Genomic DNA, 17404 nt, shown 5'->3' with positions numbered 1-17404 from the left:
AACTGGAAGCAACCCAAATGTCAATCAACAGGAAAGTAGTTGAATAAATTGTGGTACATCCATAATCCAGAGTTGTATGCATTTCTTAAAAAGAATGAGGTAATTTATACATACTACTTGCCTTATAATCATATTTCACTGTTAAAAACTCTCCAGGGCCTGCAGTTGCATTTGAATAAAATTTAAACACCTTCTTCAGGTCTAAAATGCCCTCCATGGGGTAGCTGTGCCTACCTTTCTGACCTGAGGGTTGGCACTCTCCCTTCTCTGTTTGGATCCTGCACAGTGGCTTTCTCTGTTGATTACTCCTCAGCCACCCCCAGCTCATTCCTACCACAGGCCTTTGCACTTACTGTCCTCTCTGCCAACAATGTTCTTTTCTAGATCAGTGTTTATCAGCCTCAATTACACATTAAGACCATCTGCATCCCAGGCTGTTTTCCAAACTAATTAATATAGAAATTCTGGGGGCGGGGCCCAGGCATCAGGTTATTTGGGGTTTGTTTAAGATTCCCAGGTGATTCTCTGCACAGCCCACCTAAAGAACCAGGGCTTGCTGTCATGGCTCCTCCCCAGTGTTCAAATGTCATCTCATCAGAGACAGCATGATCACTCTACTTTCACAACTAAATATTTCATTTAAGAAGTCGAGTTTAGAAAGAAACATGTAAACAAACGATGAGTACAAAAATGCAATTGGGACAGCATTGTTGAAAAGACAAAAGAAAAAATAAAATAACCTGATTAAAGTATGGGCAAAGGACCTGAATAGACATCCTCCCAAAGAAGACATGAAAATGGCCAAGAGATACATGAAAAGGTGTTCAATATCACAAATCGTTAGAGAAATGCAAATGAAAACCAAAATGAAATATCCTCTTACACCTATGAGGATAACTAGTATGAAAAAGACAGGAGATAACAAGTGCTGGTGGCGGTATAGAGAAAAGACAATCCTTGTGCACTGTTGGTGGGAATGTAGATTTGTGCAGCCATTACGGAAAACAGTATGGACGTTCCTCAAAAAATTAAAAGTAGGACTACCATGCAATCCAGCAATCCCAGTTCTGGATATATACCTCCAAAAAATGAAACCACCGTCTCAGAAGATATCTGTGCCCACATGTTCAATGCAGCATTATTCACCATAGTAAAACTAGGGAAACAACCAAAGTGTTTGCCAACAGATGAATGAATGAAAAAATTGTCACACACACACACACACACACAATGGTATGTTATTTAGTCTTAAAAAAGAATAAGATACTGCCATTTGTGACAACATGGAAGACCTGGAAGACATTATGCTAAGTGAAATAAGCCAGACACAGAAAGAGAAATACTGCATGATCTTATTTATTTGTGCAATCTAAAAGTCAAATACATAGAAACAGATAAGAATGGTGGTTACCCAAGTGGGGAGGATCAGGAAATCAGGAGAAGTAGGTCAAAGGATACAAACTTGCAGTTATATAAGATGAACAAGTCTAGAGATCTCACGTGCAGCATGGTGACTATAGTTAATTGTATTGTAAACTGAAAATTTGCTAAAAGTGTAGATTTTAGGTGCTCACCAGACACACACACACACACACAAAGTAGCTGCATGTAGCAATGGATATTTTAATTTGCTTGCCTGTAGTAATCATTTTACTATGTATATGTATATCAAAGCATCATGCTATACACCCTAAATAAAAAAGAAAAGACAACATAGCAATTTCAAGGAAGACAGAATTTACATTTCCATTTGCTCACTTGCAACACATGTACCCATTACCTAACATCTATGAGCCTCTATGAAAAGAGGATAATTGTACTCATCTTGGAAAAATTTTCAAGTAATAAATGAAACCTGAAATGGCACACAGTGAACACTAGGTAAATAGTATTCATTATTACTAAGTAATAAATGATTGGTTGAAGCCGTACGTGCTTTACAAAGTCAAAGAAAATAGAAATGTCAAGTACCTGGGGATGACAAAGAGCTTCTCCCAGTAGGCAGAATTTAATTTTTGTCTTAAAGGTAGAATTTAGACAAATAGAGAACATGGTGAGGACTGCAAGTGGCATTGCAGGGGATTGAGAACAGAAGGAACAAAGGTTAGAGGTAGAATTTTGCAGAATGAGTTTGGGGAAGAGGGAGTTAAACAGGAGGAAAGGGAACACAATGTTTTCAGGATGGACAAATCCTCTGTTTTCTATCATATGGCATCTTTTTCACACTGGCCTTTACCTGCATTAAATTGTGTAGAAGAGTAAGTCTCTGATTGGAAGCAGATCTATCATGGGTAGAGGCAGACAGGTGGGGATGGTAGAAGCCAGGCTTTGGAAGGCCATTCCCTTCAACAGTAACTAGTGTGGTCTCCTGGAATCGAACTCTGGGGCTTGAGTAAGCTAACCTCAAAGAAGCAAACTGGTTTTCCAGGAACAGACCACAAACCAGTTCTAAGTGGCAGCACTTGGTGCTCTCATGGGGCAACTCAGTCATTCTCAAGGGCAGCCCAGTTCTGTGTGAGTCAGGGTCCTGGCAGGAAAGTGTGGCACACCCAATCAGACAACCAAAGAATGTCCAGTGAAGGGACCATTAACAAAGGGCAGGCAAGGTCAAGGAGAACCAACTTTGATAGGGATAGCACAGTGGGGAGGGATGGAAGGGAGAGCTGTAGGACCCTTGAGAGGGGCTACCTGACAGGAGCTGTAGCTTTCTGCAGAGGAACGTGGGCTGGGGAATAAATATCCCTGTCTCTCTCATCTGCCCTCTCTTGCAGGTGGCCAGCCTCCCCCAACTGGCTGGCCAAGCCCAAGCCAGAAGCCAGAAGGCAAAACTGTCTATTTGTGCTGTCTTTACATTAATATATCTCTCCTGGGGTACAGAGCTGAACCCAGAACTGACAAGAGTAGACTCAGAATACCCAGCACAGCCAACATCTCACAGAATGACAAGCCCACGGAAGGGGCTGATAACCAGGCTACATCGCCCTTAACAGACCCCTCTTGGTGGAGCCCCTCCAGACCTCTCTTTCTTGTCCTTCCCTACATCCACCTCCTATACATCTAATTGATGTCGAGCCTGGCCAACTGGACCTCCTAGTATCTCTCAAAAATATACTCTGCTCACACCATATACCTAAATTCCAGAGGGATTAAAGATTTATGGTTTTGTTTCTTATACCTAAAAGTACTGGATGATCTTTCTGGATATTTATGAAACCTTGGAGTAAAGAGAGGACTTCTCAAAGCATGACCTCAGAGGCAGAACCACAGAGGAGAGGACTGAGAGTTTGTATAACATAAAAATCAGAAACTTCCATTTGACAAAACTCACCTATGAACAAAGTTGAAAAGGCATCCAAAAAAACCTCAAAATTCAAACAATGAAATAAAAATATTATTTCAGCAAATTTAAGTGAAAGGAGTCCTATCTAAATACATAAAGGTCTCATACAGATAGATATGAACTGACCCAAGTTTGGGCAGGGGGAAGGGGAAGCTAAGAGGAAAACTGAACAAATAAGGAAAAGGCTGTGAAAATTAAACATAGGCCCATAGGCAAAGGATGTGAACAAGATTGATGAAAGAGAAAGAACGACTTGATAATAGCGTATGGAAAAAGGTCTAACTACTCAATCCAAGAAATGCAAGTTTAAAAAAGAAACTCTCCAACCAAATTCACGGAGATTGTTTTTAACGAGAGCACTCAGTGCAGGCAGGAATGCAATGGAAGGGACCCTTGTGATTCCTTAGATGAGTATAAATTATTATAAACTTTTGAAAAGCAAATTGGAAGTCCAGTATTGAAAAACTTCAATTATTCATCCCCTTTGCCCCAACATTTTCACTTCCCAGAATCTATCCAAACCCTCTGCAGCTCACAGGATGCAGTCCAGGCATCTCAATATGGCATACACCTTTCAAGTTTCATCTCCCATGTCTCTCCATGTGACATTTGCCACTCCATCAGTGCAAAACTGCCTGTCCTTCTCTAGACATACATCCTGCACTTCCAGGCCTCTGAGCATTTCCTGCTCATTTTCTTCTGCTTGGAATACCCTTCACCATCTTCTTGGCTTTGCTTACTTTGCTTACTCTTCGGGAATCAGCCACATTATCAGAGGCCCTGATCCCCATCCAGGTTGAGTCAGTTTGCCTTCTCCATGTTTCCACAGCACCTGGTACATATTTTTTATGGATAATTCACAGTACGCACATACGTGATTACATATTTATGTATCTGATTACATATCTGTCGCTACTATCTTGGTTTTCCTCTGTATTCCCTATACTGGTGGTTTTTAGCTGGGACAATTCTGCTTCCCCAGGGGACATTTTCAGACAATGTCTGGAAACATTTTTGATTGTTACAATTGGAGGCAGGGGGTGCTACTGGTATCTGCTGTGTAGAAGCCAGAAATGCTGCTAAATATCCTACAATGTACAGAGGTGGTCCCCACTGCAAAGAATTATCTAGCCCCAAGTTTCAACAGTGATGGGGCTGCTGTTTTCTACCTAACTTCGACCTAGCCTGGAACATAAATTCATAACACCAATTTTTTTAAAAAACCTGCAAAACTATACAATGAACAAACATAAAATGGAATTTCAAAGCCCAATTTCTTCTTCCATACAATGGGCATAGTAATAGCCATGCCAGAAGGTTGCAGGGAGGAGTAAAAGAGACAACATATGAACAGTGCCCCATACAAAGCTAGTGTTCCATCAGTATCAGTTCATCCCAACAATAACATGCATTAAGTTGAGTCACAGACTCAGAATGTTTTGGTACTGAAATAAGTCTTAAAGAGTTTTTGGTGAAAGCCTTTCATTTTATACTGAGGAAGCCAATCTTTAATGACTTGCCTAAATCATTGGCCTCAGATCAATGTTTCCAGTTTAGTGGCAAACCACATTTTAAATGTATGCATAAGAGAGAAACTGTAAGCTGACTCCTTTGTAAAACAAATAATTATCTTTTTTTGTGGTTTGGCTTGTGAATACAATTGTCATAGGTATGTATAAAATTTTCTTAAAATATTTAGAATACTAACAGAACAGTGATTCAACTGGATAATGTTACCAGAAGTTTCCAAGGGTTTATTTTAAAATTACATTTTTACATTTATGCAAAAATAGGCACATGTATTAAAATAAAAAGTTCAATAAATAATCCATTCTTTCTCTGTAGGAGATATAATCAGAATCTAGAATGACAATTTAAATAGTTTATCATAAGCCTCTGGAATATTAACAGGCTTTCTGACATCTATGCTAAAAATTAACCACCTTATAATGATTCAGTTCTTCTTCCCTGCTCAATTGCTAACACGATAAAATTTCTTAGCAAAATATAACTCAGAGGCACTATCCAATCTGAGATCTCAGATTCTAACATGTTATGGCTTTTAATATGAACACCAGTATAACCAGAATTTAAACAAATTATGGCATATAAATTAAAACATTTAAAATATTTTAACATCTATAGACTTTATTAGGTGTTCCTTATACAGTCATCTGGTATGTTTAAAGAGTGAGCAATCATATAAAAGGAAATATGGTCATAACTGATTGAAGTAATAAAATACTGAAACTAAATAACATCTCATAATTCATTGCACAACATATATTAGATTTCATTACATCAGTATATAGCTTAGTAGTAAATTCTCCTGATGGCCATAAACTTCTAAGGTGTTGTCATCCTGAAAAATGAAGAAGGGGAGGGAGTTGGTGGAGTGCAGAATGGAGAAATCTTCCATAGTGCTGGTGTGATGTACCCTAAGTTGTAAAGTTATAGTGCATCGCCCCCTAGTGGCAGAATGTCATGCCGTGTTCTCATAAAGGAACTTTCATCGTTTTCCAAAGAGCAATGTGTCTTGTTCACCTTCTATCTCTCTCTGAGGGTGCTGCCCTTGCTAAAATCCATGCCTCCTCCCATACAGTGTAATCCCATCTGCTCTTCATCCATCAAGCTGTCAAGGATTTGGTTACGACAATTTTTATGTTCACCTAACTTTTTAATTCCAAGTACTTTGGTTATTTTCAAAAGACTTATTTTTAAACTCAGGATGCCCATATGTTATTATTTTTAAATTATTTAAATCCATCCCCATATTTTTGAAACTCCCATATTTTTAAAACCCCATCCTGTTTGTGAATTTGGAAGGATTATTACTTTGGGCTTTGGCCCAATTTTTATTGTTATTGCTGAATCTTTTCGTAAGACAAAATTAGTGCAGAGTTAATTAATGCTTTAAAAGGGAGTCCTTAAAGTAAATAGCTAAATGAAATCATTACCAAAATCTACACTTTGGATTTATTAGGATTCTAAAATTTAAAAACAGGAAAAAGTGCTGTTAGTGAAGATTCCATCATTAACATTTTGGTACCACTTGTAGAGCATCACATAAATATTTAGACCATAATAATTCAGCACAGGAATGTTACCAAATATTTCCATGCAATCTGGAACTAGGACTAGAGCTGGTAATTGGGGGTCTGAAGCCTCAACATCCCTTACGCTGCTTCCTACACCTTTACAACAGGAAGGCTGAGTGATACTACAACAGTGCACTACAGGTAGTGCACTACAACAGTGAACATACGCCAGCCATCTGTTTTTTGCAAAGTATAGTAAAATAGAAAAACAGAATGTAGACCACTTCAGAGTAAACAAACATATCCTTCTTCAAGATGTAGGAGAACCATATATTCAAAACCAATCTTAAACCTTAAACAATAAAAGATATCATATCTTTTAAACTGTACAAAGCAAATGAGCAGGATTCAAAAAGTTGGCAGTTTAAAAATGTCACCAATCCAAAATGCCAAACAGGGAGAAACCCAAGTCTTAGCTACATCCTAATCAAACCTGTCATGCAGCTCGTTCCACTCTTCTCATCTCCAGCAGGTACTTCATTCAAGGAGACGTCCAAGGGGACTAGACGGAACAGAAACAAGTGTGCCACATAGAAGGAAATGAGAGGACCTTAGACTTTAGCTACTGGTTAGCTATTAAGACTTTGATGATATTCAGTGTTTTCCCAGGTTATTTTTTCTCCCTTCTCATCACATAATTTACATCATGCATACTGTGTGCCAGAAACGGTTAGTGCTTAACATATAGTCAGTTAATTTTCACAACTATATAAAGTAGGTTTCTATCATTAGCTCTTACGGCCAAAGAAACTGAAGCAGAGAGAGGTTAAATTGCATTCCTAAAGTTACACAGTGAGCAAATAGATTCAGACCTGTGCAGTCTAACCCAGAATTAGCTCTGAATCACTCTACCATTCTCTACAGGATGACAAGCCTGTGTTTCAGACACTCTCCTGGTAATTTTTCACACAGGACAGCTTTTGATAATAGAAAGGCCCTCTCTTTCAAATGAAAGGACTTTACCGATGAATTAACAAATTCTCACCCATTCACCTATGTGAGCCAAATACTAGATCTACTTTCTTAGTCTTTGTAACAAGCAGGATGATAAACATAATTTATAATGAACACAAAAACATTGATACAGTGTTCAAAGAACTTTTGCATACTTGTTCTCATTTAGAAGAATGAAGTAATCTGGTAACATAGAGTAGGCATACACTTTGGCTTTAGGAAGAACTCTCACAAAATCAGAGGTTGCCCTAGGTAATACCACACTTTCTACCTTGAGCAGGTGGATAGCCTGGGAGTTCCTGTTGTATCTGTCTTGGTCAGTTCTATTTGTTTCCCTGTCTTTCAGCAATGCCCTTAGGCTTGCTTTCAACATTAACATTAATAGCCATGGTTTCTATCGTCAGAGCCCAGCCTCCCTCCATCCACCCATCTCCCTACACACCTTTATAATGCTTTTTGAGATGCCTCGGTTCTACTCTCCTTGTAATTGTGCACAGTAGACGTCTGAACCAATAGACAGAGTCCTGCAAAAGTGATCTTAAATCACAATTAAAAGAGCCTTTGGAGAGATCTACTCAAGAAAATTTTCTGAATAGACAAATGCTTTTAAAGGGGGTTCTAGACAGTCCATCTTCTTGGCCTCTTATGCCAAGTAGGACTACACTAAAACCTTAACACAATGTCATCTGAGCAAAACCACTATCAAGTGATCTAGTTGTCTTGAACTAGACAAAATTGACGTGATTTTAGGATATGATTAAAAAAATAATCTGAATAGCAAAAAAAAAAAAAAAAGGTGGGGACTTCTAGGGATTTTAAGAGGCTAATATTTTAGCAAAAATTTAAAGATGCACTTTATGATACATGTCTCGGGGCTTTATAAATTTTAAATGTAACACAGATTTTTCATACTGTTTTGTTATTTGAGGCATTCCTGCCACAAATAACACCAGTGGCTTGTCCTGGAACACCAGGGAGGCTGCAGGCCCTGCTGTTCCTTCTCTACTAGCTCTGACTCCACACTCACCTCCACCAAAGAAAGCATTTCAGAATTTAGGAGTAGAATGACAATATTAAATGACTCTAATTGTTTTTTTTTTTTTTTTGAGATAGTCTTATTTTGTCACTCAGGCTGGAGTGCAGTGCTGTAATCTCAGCTCACTGCAACCTCTGCCTCCCAGGGTCAAGCAATTCTCCTGCCTCAGCCTCCCAAGTAGCTGGGATTACAGGCATCTGCTACGACACCTGGCTAATTTTTGTTTTTAGTAGAGACGGGGTTTCACTATGTTAGGCAGGCTGGTTTTGAACTCCTGACCTCAGGTGATCTGCCTGCCTTGGCCTCCGAAAGTGCTGGGATTACAGGTGTGAGCCACCATACCCGGCCAATGACTCTAATTTATATTTTTAAAAATTATCCTATAATCTTAAAACATTTAACTGATTAGTATGCAACCCTTTTTCTTTATAACAATCACTTCCAAAGTGGAAAAGTCACTAGGATATGGGGACAAGCATGATTTGTCTTTGTACTTCTATTTTTCTAACGTCTGCTTTTTGTTTTCTAGTCTACATGTTAGTACAGGAGTATATATATTACATAAGTATGCCTGTGTTGGGCTGCATATATAATTTCCTTTTAAATGATAGGATGCAAAATCAAATCTATTTGGATAGCAGTGAAGAGGCTGTTTCTCAATCCTGGCAAACTAGGGGGTGCATACGCTCTTCTTTTATTCAGTAACTTCCATAAGGATGTAACTTACACAAGTTACATCCTTCCATAAACTGATAGACTATCCAACCAGTGAGGAAAACTGATAAAGTGGCCTCTGAGCTCCAGGAAACAGTTAAACATGACTAAAAATATCTTCTAAGTTTGGAAAAAATTTAGAATAACTACTGGATTCAGTAGTTATTCAGTAGAAGGTTTAGAATTTAAAAACTCCAGCGATTACAATAGACATTTATTTAAAGGAAAACAACTGCAGACCAAATAATTCTTAAAATTGTTTGTTTCAAGTTTAACCATCTTCATAGCAGCTGCATCCACAGACGTCAACTACGATTACTTCTTTTCCCATTCCTCTCTTTCTTTTCTTTCCCGAATAACCTCTTTCAGATATGGTTCAAGGTAGTAATTTTCCTAAAGAATGAATAAAATATTATATGTTACCATCACATACTGACATATCCCAAACACTCGACAGGTCTTAGATAACAACAACAAGCAAAAATTTTACTTTTTAATTTCCAATTTTAGAAAATATATTCTCAACCTAAGAACTGTCTGCTTTTTAAAATGTCAAATCTGTGGTGATACTGTGATAAGTTGCTTTGATAGGTTATGAGAGGGAAGTCTTTTAGGGAAGAAAAAGAAATGTGTGTCTACAGGCCTTTGCCTCGTTTCAATGCAGTTCAAGGGGTGAGGGTTTGCTTCACAGAAGCTCTTTTTGGGAACTGGAGGGCAACTCAATGGGCTGATCTTTTCATTTAAGTAGGAAGCAGAGTGCAGAGGTAGAACAACAATGTCCCGGGAGGCAACAGACCTGGATTTTAGTCCTGGTTTTCTATATTAGAGACTTCCTTAGTGATTTCAGAAGAATCATTTCACCTGTAACACTTGATGTGGTTTTATTCTAAAATGGAGATAACACTTGCTCCATTAACCTCACCAGCCTGTTAATAGGATATTTATTTGACGTGACTCAGAACTCTAACGCTATGCAAATGAACATGTTTCTCGTTTCTAAAACTCCATCCTTAATGACCAACATTGTCAAGTAGATAAAAGCTGTTCTACCTCTTCGTATTTGGTCCACTGCTCTTTAGGCAGGATCTGATGCTTCATGGACAGGTCCAGTGCCCTCTTAATGCGAAACATCCTGTCATTATAAAGGTTCTCAGGAAGCCTTCTTATGGCTTCCTTTACATCTTCATCCTCATATATTGTATCATCTCGCAGTAACCCTATGATAGATGACAAAAGTTAGGTTGCACATGCATCTCAAATATCACATTTTTTAAATTAGTAAAATATCTTTATGACTTATAACGTACAACTTTTGGTGAACTATTGAATTCAAATCACTAGGTTCAATGGAAATTCAATGTACTTCATACAATATTAGGTTGGTGCAAAGTAATTGCGGTTGCCGTTAAAAGTAATGGGTTATTACTTGATATAACAGGTTTTTCTTGAACTAGACTGTGGAAACAATATATGAGCCTCTTAAAATCCAATGCCACAAAATTCACATTTTATCTATTTAAAAAATATTTTAGATGTTTACTTTGTTCTTAAACACACAATAATAAACCACATCTCTACTTCTTACAGTTTAAATCTGAGCTCAGATTTAAGGTATTAAAGAATCTTAAAATGATAGTATACTAAGGAACCAGCGACTTTTGCTTACCCTGTCTGGAGGCTTCAATAGCAAAAGATGAAGTTCATGGCAAATTATAAAGTTCTAAAAAAGTTTAGGAATTATATGATTGCATGGATGTGAGAAAATTTTTAAATTCAAAAAATCTATACTTTCAATGTTTATATAACTTAAAATTTTAAGTGGAAGAGTTGGGAGAGGGATATATAAGGAAAATGTCTTGCTACTTACTTAAATCATTACCAAGTCAAACATTTTAGAGGCTTTCATCCCTCTCCTCTCAAAAAAATTTTTAAAAGGAACTGAATTTAACATAATACAATGTGATTTAATTTTAAAATCTTCTGATATATATAAGAACTGAAATTTTTTTTGGAGCCACAGTAACACTTGTAAAAGCAATACTCTCAGAAAAAGAAAAAAAAAGAAAACAGAAAAGGAAGTACAGCTGCTTACCCAGTTTATTGAATCCTGCAGCATTGTAATACCATTTTCGCATCATCTCCAGCAACCTGCTTGATGATGAAACTGATAATTGTCACACTGTTAGTTGCCAGAATTATACTATATGAACGCATTGATAGGCAAGCAACCAGTACTCATAGTTATCTTGCTGACTAATGCAAACATAGAAATTTCCTTTTAAAAGTATATACTCTATATAGGAAGAATTTAATCAAAAAATAATTTGATTTTAAAAAAAGTTTATACTCTATACACTGTTGCTTTAAAAAAATTGCTTATTTTACTTGTGAACAAAAGTGGCTGCAGGAAAAAAAATTAGGTGGCAAGTCATGGAAGAAAAGGCTAAACTCAAACATGGAATGTACAAAAGATCTACAGGTACATCATGTGCCCTTACAGCCCCCTGTTACCTTCAGAATTGAAGAGGTGGGAGATAGGAAAAGGACTTGGAAATTTCTATTATTTGTAGTTTCATAAATAGATCACAGGAAATAATTGTAAAGCTTTCCATTTCAAAGGAGTTGTATGAAAAGAGACTGAGATTTCAGCATACGCTGGCAGGTCTAAATGACCCTCTTCCTCTAAAATTTTTACTCAACATTAGTTATTTCACTTGGCCACACTCTCTAAACACACTCTCTAAACATGTATGTAATTGGGGGAGGATTTTGATACCATTAGTCATTTAAACATTAATATGGATTAGTAAAAGAAGTCCATCTTCCTCCTCCTAAGCAGTTAAGTTCCCCACAAGGGAATGGATATTGAAAACAGATGAGGAGAAATAAGTAATTTTAAAACTCTTTGGGGAGCAGGGATGAGCCTGATGAAGTAACCCAGCAGGGTCCAAGGACAGCATGACAATACAAGAGAGACATTTTACAAAAGGGGAGGTAGAACAAGTATAATTTTCTTTTAAAATTTTGTCTAGGGCTAGTCCCTTATCACAAAGGAAAGCAAACTCTCACTCAACTCTCCTTGCCTGCACACTCAGTGCACTACAGATTACATGGCTTTAGTAAATCTCCTTGGAAATTAAGAGTCATGTATAAAACTGCTGCTAGAAAAGTAAGTATGAGTCAACAATCTACAGACATACTTGTGGAAGACAGATTATTATTATTATCAGTAGTAGTAGTAGTATTTTGAGATGCAGTTTCGCTCTGTCACCCAGGTTGGAGTGCAGTGGAGTGATCTTGACTCACAACCCCCGCCTCCCGGGTTCAAGCGATTCTCCAGTCTCAGCCTCCTAAGTAGCTGAGACTGTCGGTGCCCGCCAGCACGCCCAGCTAATTTTTGTATTTTTAGTAGAGATGGGGTTTCACCAGATTGGCCAGACTGGTCTCGAACTCCTGACCTTGTGATCCACCTGCCTCGATCTCCCAAAGCGCTGGGATTACAGGCGTAAGCTACCACGCCTGGCTGGAAGACAGATTATTTTTAAACATCTTCCAGTGACTATGACAATAATTAATATTCACTACGCACTTATTGTGTGCCAAGCACTTTCCTATTTGCTTTACCAACATTAGCTGATTTATTTACATGTCTGTTATTACAGAAGGGGAAGGAGGCTTACAGAAGTGATCCCACCAAAGGTCAGAAGAGTTAGCTAATGGGAGTTGAGATCTGGTCTATATGGTTCCCAAACACAGCACAGAAGCAGTGTCTTGAATTTAGTAAGACTCCCTCAATAGCTGTCAAATTCATAAAATAATTACTAAAAAGTCTCCCCCCATCCCCAAAAAGCTCAATGCCAATTAGGTTAACGGATTTTTCTGGCAACTTACTGTTTCCTAATAGCTTCACAATTGCTGGAGAAGGGGAGAAAAAGATCAATATTTTTTAAAAGCTACTCTAATTTGTACCGCCAGTGGGCAGAGATTAGCCAAAAAAAAAAAAAAAAAAAAGGGAAAACCCAACCTAATGTTCACTTTGTTTTAAATATCCCAGTAATATCTGCATTCTATTCCACAATAAATGCGTTTGAACCTACAGTAAGTAAATTTCTCCAAATCTACTGATTAAGTTGACGTTCCAGATAATCCAAGGTTAACCTGAAGCGTCGCTCGTATCCCTTGCTCAACTGCCTCTAATTCGCAATTTGAGAAGCGCGAGGGGTGCAATGAAGTTTCTAATTCTACTTCCTTGGGTCATATTTCTCGGTTATCTCATCAGCGTAGAAAGGAAATTAATATCTCCCTCATTGCACTGGCAGGAGAATTTATCGAGCCAATGCACACGACAGAGCGATTAGGTCACAGAAAGCACTGAGCTCATTCTGGTTGAAAGTCATCGACTAGTTATCCCCTTGTGCCCTTGAACTTTTTCTAAGGCCGAGGGGAAGGAATGCCGAACACCTGCAGCTGGAACTGCAGGGCTGTCAGAGCCACCGCGGGCACCTCCACAAACAGCGGGTTAATACCCCAACTCTACAGGCAAGCCCGGCCTGGGGACAGCAAACGAATGGGGAGGCAAGTCCTTTTGGCTGGACTGAAGCCGCCACTTTCCCTTCCGCGACAAACCTGGCCATTTACAAAGAAGAGAGAAAACGGGGCGAACTGCTGCGAAAATAAACGGTGGAGCGCGACGACGCCCGCCAAGGAAGAACCCCCCGCCAGTTACTTACCAGCCGGCCTGCCAGCCATTATGACCAGAAAGCGAAGCGTAGCCTTCTGGGTAAGTCAAAGAGGACATGCTGGGCCCAGTGCGCAGGCGCTTTACGTCGCGTCGCGAAACGAGGAAGGCCGCTCGCGCAGGCGCAATTCTGACGGCTGTCGTTGAGCACCTGCGGGCGCGCATCTCTGCCAGGGTGAGGCCAATGGAGTGGGCGGGGCATTTGGCGTCCTCGGTTCTAAGAAGCACAGGCTGCGATGTGATGGGAAGAACACTAGGACAGGAATAAGGAGACCGAGGCTTAAGGCTGGGTTCTGTTACTTAATGTCCATAGTTAAGAGAGCGTGGGCGGTATTAATTGAGCTCTTTGTGCCAGGCAGGAAGCTAAATGTTTTAACGGCATCATCTCATTTAGTTTTCTACTGAAGGACTGATGAATGTGCCATCCAAAATATATGAAATTGGTACATTGATTATTTCGAGTTGAAAATGTTGGAGAAAATGTAGTTTCAGAAAGTGTTTGATGACCCATCTCTTCTGCATGCAGCAAGCCATAAAGCTTCCTCCAGTATTCCTCTGGAGTACTCGTCCCTTACCAGGGGGAGAAAATAGTACCTATCACCAGAGAAACTGGGGGCTGCTTTGGACCTACTTTCCGAAGTAACCCTTGTCTTCCACTGATTTTACACCCCACGACACACACGTTTCTCCTAATGAATCCACAAGAAATTTACTGCCCCTAGCCAGATCCCCTTTCTTCTCAGATTTGCAGTATAAAGTATACTCCTCTAAAAAGTGTAAAGGCATCTTACATTGGCCACTTCACTCTCTTGTGAAGATCTCCATGTACATGTAAAACTAGTTTGTATGCTTTTCTCTTGTTAATCTACCTTGTGTCAATTTGCTTCCCAGATCTAACCAAAGAGCTCACGAAAGAGCAAAGGGGAAAGAGGGTTGGAGGTGATCTCTCACGTCCCTACGCTATCACTTAATTCTAAAAGTACTGTAATTATCTCATTGTAGAGAGGAGAAAGCTGAGGCTCAGAAAGGTTGAGTAACTTGTCCAAGAACACACGGCCAAAAGAGTCCAGGTTCTCCTTCCAGAGTCTGAGAATCCAGATGCAAATTTGGGGCTACTTAATTCTAGGGCCATATGTTACACTACTAATCCAGGAGAGACACCAAGCTTCTTAGGCCTTGGGTTTCTCCAGCTGAAGATCTACATCTAGCTATTTTAGTGGAAGGTTAGTCAAAGAAGTTTGTTTTTGTCACCTCTTTTTTGCTGTTGTTCAGCCTCTGTCAGTCAGGCAGAATGGCACAATCTCGGCTCACTGCAACCTCTGTCTCCTGGGTTCAAACTATTTGTGCCTCAGCCTCCTGAGTAGCTGGGACTACAGGTGCACATGCCACCATGCCTGCTAATTCTTGTATTTTTAGTAGAGACGGGGTTTCACCATGTTGACCAGGCTGGTATCAAACTCTTGACCTCAAGTAATCCACCCACCTCGGCCTCCCAAAATGCTAGATTACAGGTGTGAGCCACAATGCCCAGCAGAAGAGATTTTTGAAGATTAAATCTAAGATGTATTGCAGAATTTGCACACAATTTTAAGACAAAACAGAAGTATTTGGTGACTTTTAAGGTCTCAGCCCCAACATGCGAAGTCTTAGGCATAAACATCTAGGGACAGAAAACAATTCGGTGGAGCTAGGATGACTTATAGTTACTAGTGTACTTCCACCATTACTCAGTGATATCTTTTTTTTCCCTCAGTTTTAAGCTCGGAGCTGGGACCATATAGAATAGAACCTTCTCTTGTAAGTTCAAAAGGTTAGATTTAATGGTCTTAGTCACATTCCAGTTATAAAATTCTACTGATTTTCCCCTTTTTCTTCTGTCTTCATGCTGCCACAGTTTCATCTATTAGTCAGTCCCGTATGCAGCACTAAAACTGATGAATGACCTCTTCTATCCTACACTAGCCAAAGTGAAGTCTGAAAGATGGGAAGAAATACATTTGTACATTGGCACACTACCCTGCAGAGGATAGGTGCTCAATAAACTCTTCTTTCTTCCTCCTTACCCTTTAAGTTTTAGCTTGCTGGTTACAGGTGAAGGTGGCAAGAGAAGACATATCAAAAGATAAAAAACCCAAAATTGTTACAAAATCCAGCTCCTAAGGAATTCAGTCTCTCTTAGAGACTGAATGTTTGGTGGTACTCATTAATGTTGATTCAAAAACTAGATTTGGTTTTCTTTCCTCCCAGCACAGGATTAGAGATTGCCTTTCTCTGCCCTCTTAAAGTTAGGCATGGCCGTATGATACTTTGGCCAAGAAAAGTGTGATAACTTTTTAAGAGCAATTCTTCACATTCCTTTCGTTTTCCATAGACTGGCAACACTCCAGAAACAACAGACAGGATACATCAACCTGTATCACTAAACACAATGTGAAGCAGAGCCTTTGTGGTCCTAAGAGATATGTATGAGATAAAAACTTTTATAGTTTTTAATCATTTGAGGTTTTAGGATTGTTCATTGTATGAACAAAACTTGCCTATTCTGACCGATACGGTGGTTCAGTGGGTTATTCATAAAGGCAAAATGCAGTTGTGAGCCATAGAGAGGGCAAGATGGTTCCATGGGGTCCTCAGCTTACCTTATTTTTTGTTGTTTCCTGCTTATTAATCTCATCCATTGGAGAATTCCATGACAACACATACTGTATTCTAGGAACTCAAATGTCTGTTGCATGAATAAAATATTTAACAGGAAGGCCACGATACCTGGCCCTGACCAATTACAAATTTAGTTTTTCATGAGGTTTTTTAAAGGGCAGCCATCACACCACAATACCCTGTGCACAACAAACTACCCCCAAAATTAGTGGCTTAAAACAACTTTCTCCCAATTCTGAATTCAGCTGGGTCGTTCTGCTCAGTGTAGTGCCTGCTAAGGCTGGGACATCCCGGTTAACTTCTTCATGCATGGCTGATGCTCAGTTGGCATGGCTGAAAAAGCTGGGGTTTGGCCAGATATCTTTCTCTCCACTTAGTTTCTCCAGCAGAATAACCAGACCTCTCTACACAGTAGCTTAAAGTGCCAAGAGCAAATGTTCCAAGAGGGCAAGCCCTGATGTGCAAATTCTTATCAAGCCTCTGCTTGACAAATGTCCAGTGGGCCAAATCACATTGGCCCAGAGTCAGCATGGCAGAGGACTAACTAACTACACAAGAGTGCAAATACCAGGCATGGTTCATGGAGGCCACCAGTGTTAACAGTCTACCCATTCTAGTGATCATAAGTCAGACAATCGAAGTCACACTTCATTTTACAAATAAAAAAGCAAAGACTCAGAGATGAAATCACTTGCTTAGATAACATATGTGGTAAATGGAAAACAAATCTTTGTTTACTTGTCAAATCTTTAAGTCAAAGGCTAGTTAAGCCTTTCACTGTATCTCGTTGCCCCTAATCTTTAAACTCCTTTCCTTTTCCTGATTCTTAGCCAACTGTGAATATCTGTGTTCAAGAAGATAACAAT

The 17404-nt window shown here is 39.2% G+C and overlaps 1 protein-coding gene and 1 long non-coding RNA gene across 3 annotated transcripts in view; one reads left to right on the top strand and one right to left on the bottom strand.

Annotated features, from left to right (window-relative positions):
• Positions 1-9335: 9335 nt before the first annotated feature.
• LOC116530503 (cytochrome b-c1 complex subunit 7) lies at positions 9336-13992 on the bottom strand. The gene is made up of 4 exons (XM_032248607.1): positions 13873-13992; positions 11235-11306; positions 10193-10359; positions 9336-9535 (listed from the first exon to the last, which is right to left on the bottom strand). The coding sequence occupies exons 1-4, from the start codon at positions 13889-13891 to the stop codon at positions 9458-9460; spliced, it is 336 nt and encodes a 111-aa protein (XP_032104498.1). The 5' UTR covers positions 13892-13992; the 3' UTR covers positions 9336-9457.
• LOC116530511 overlaps positions 13967-17404 on the top strand; it is a 10058-nt gene continuing 6620 nt past the window's right edge. The window contains exon 1 of one of the 2 annotated variants that reach the window (XR_004260041.1): positions 13967-14055. This is a non-coding gene — a long non-coding RNA (uncharacterized LOC116530511). The remainder of the gene's footprint in view (positions 14056-17404) is intronic. The other variant, XR_004260043.1, reaches the window with a different exon arrangement.

This window comes from Sapajus apella, unplaced genomic scaffold (assembly GCF_009761245.1).
Source record: "Sapajus apella isolate SASKATOON/1434 unplaced genomic scaffold, GSC_monkey_1.0 scaffold3, whole genome shotgun sequence".
Taxonomy (NCBI): Eukaryota; Metazoa; Chordata; class Mammalia; order Primates; family Cebidae; genus Sapajus; species Sapajus apella.
The sequence above is the reverse complement of the archived record's forward strand: the minus strand, read 5'-3'. Positions and strand labels throughout refer to the sequence as shown.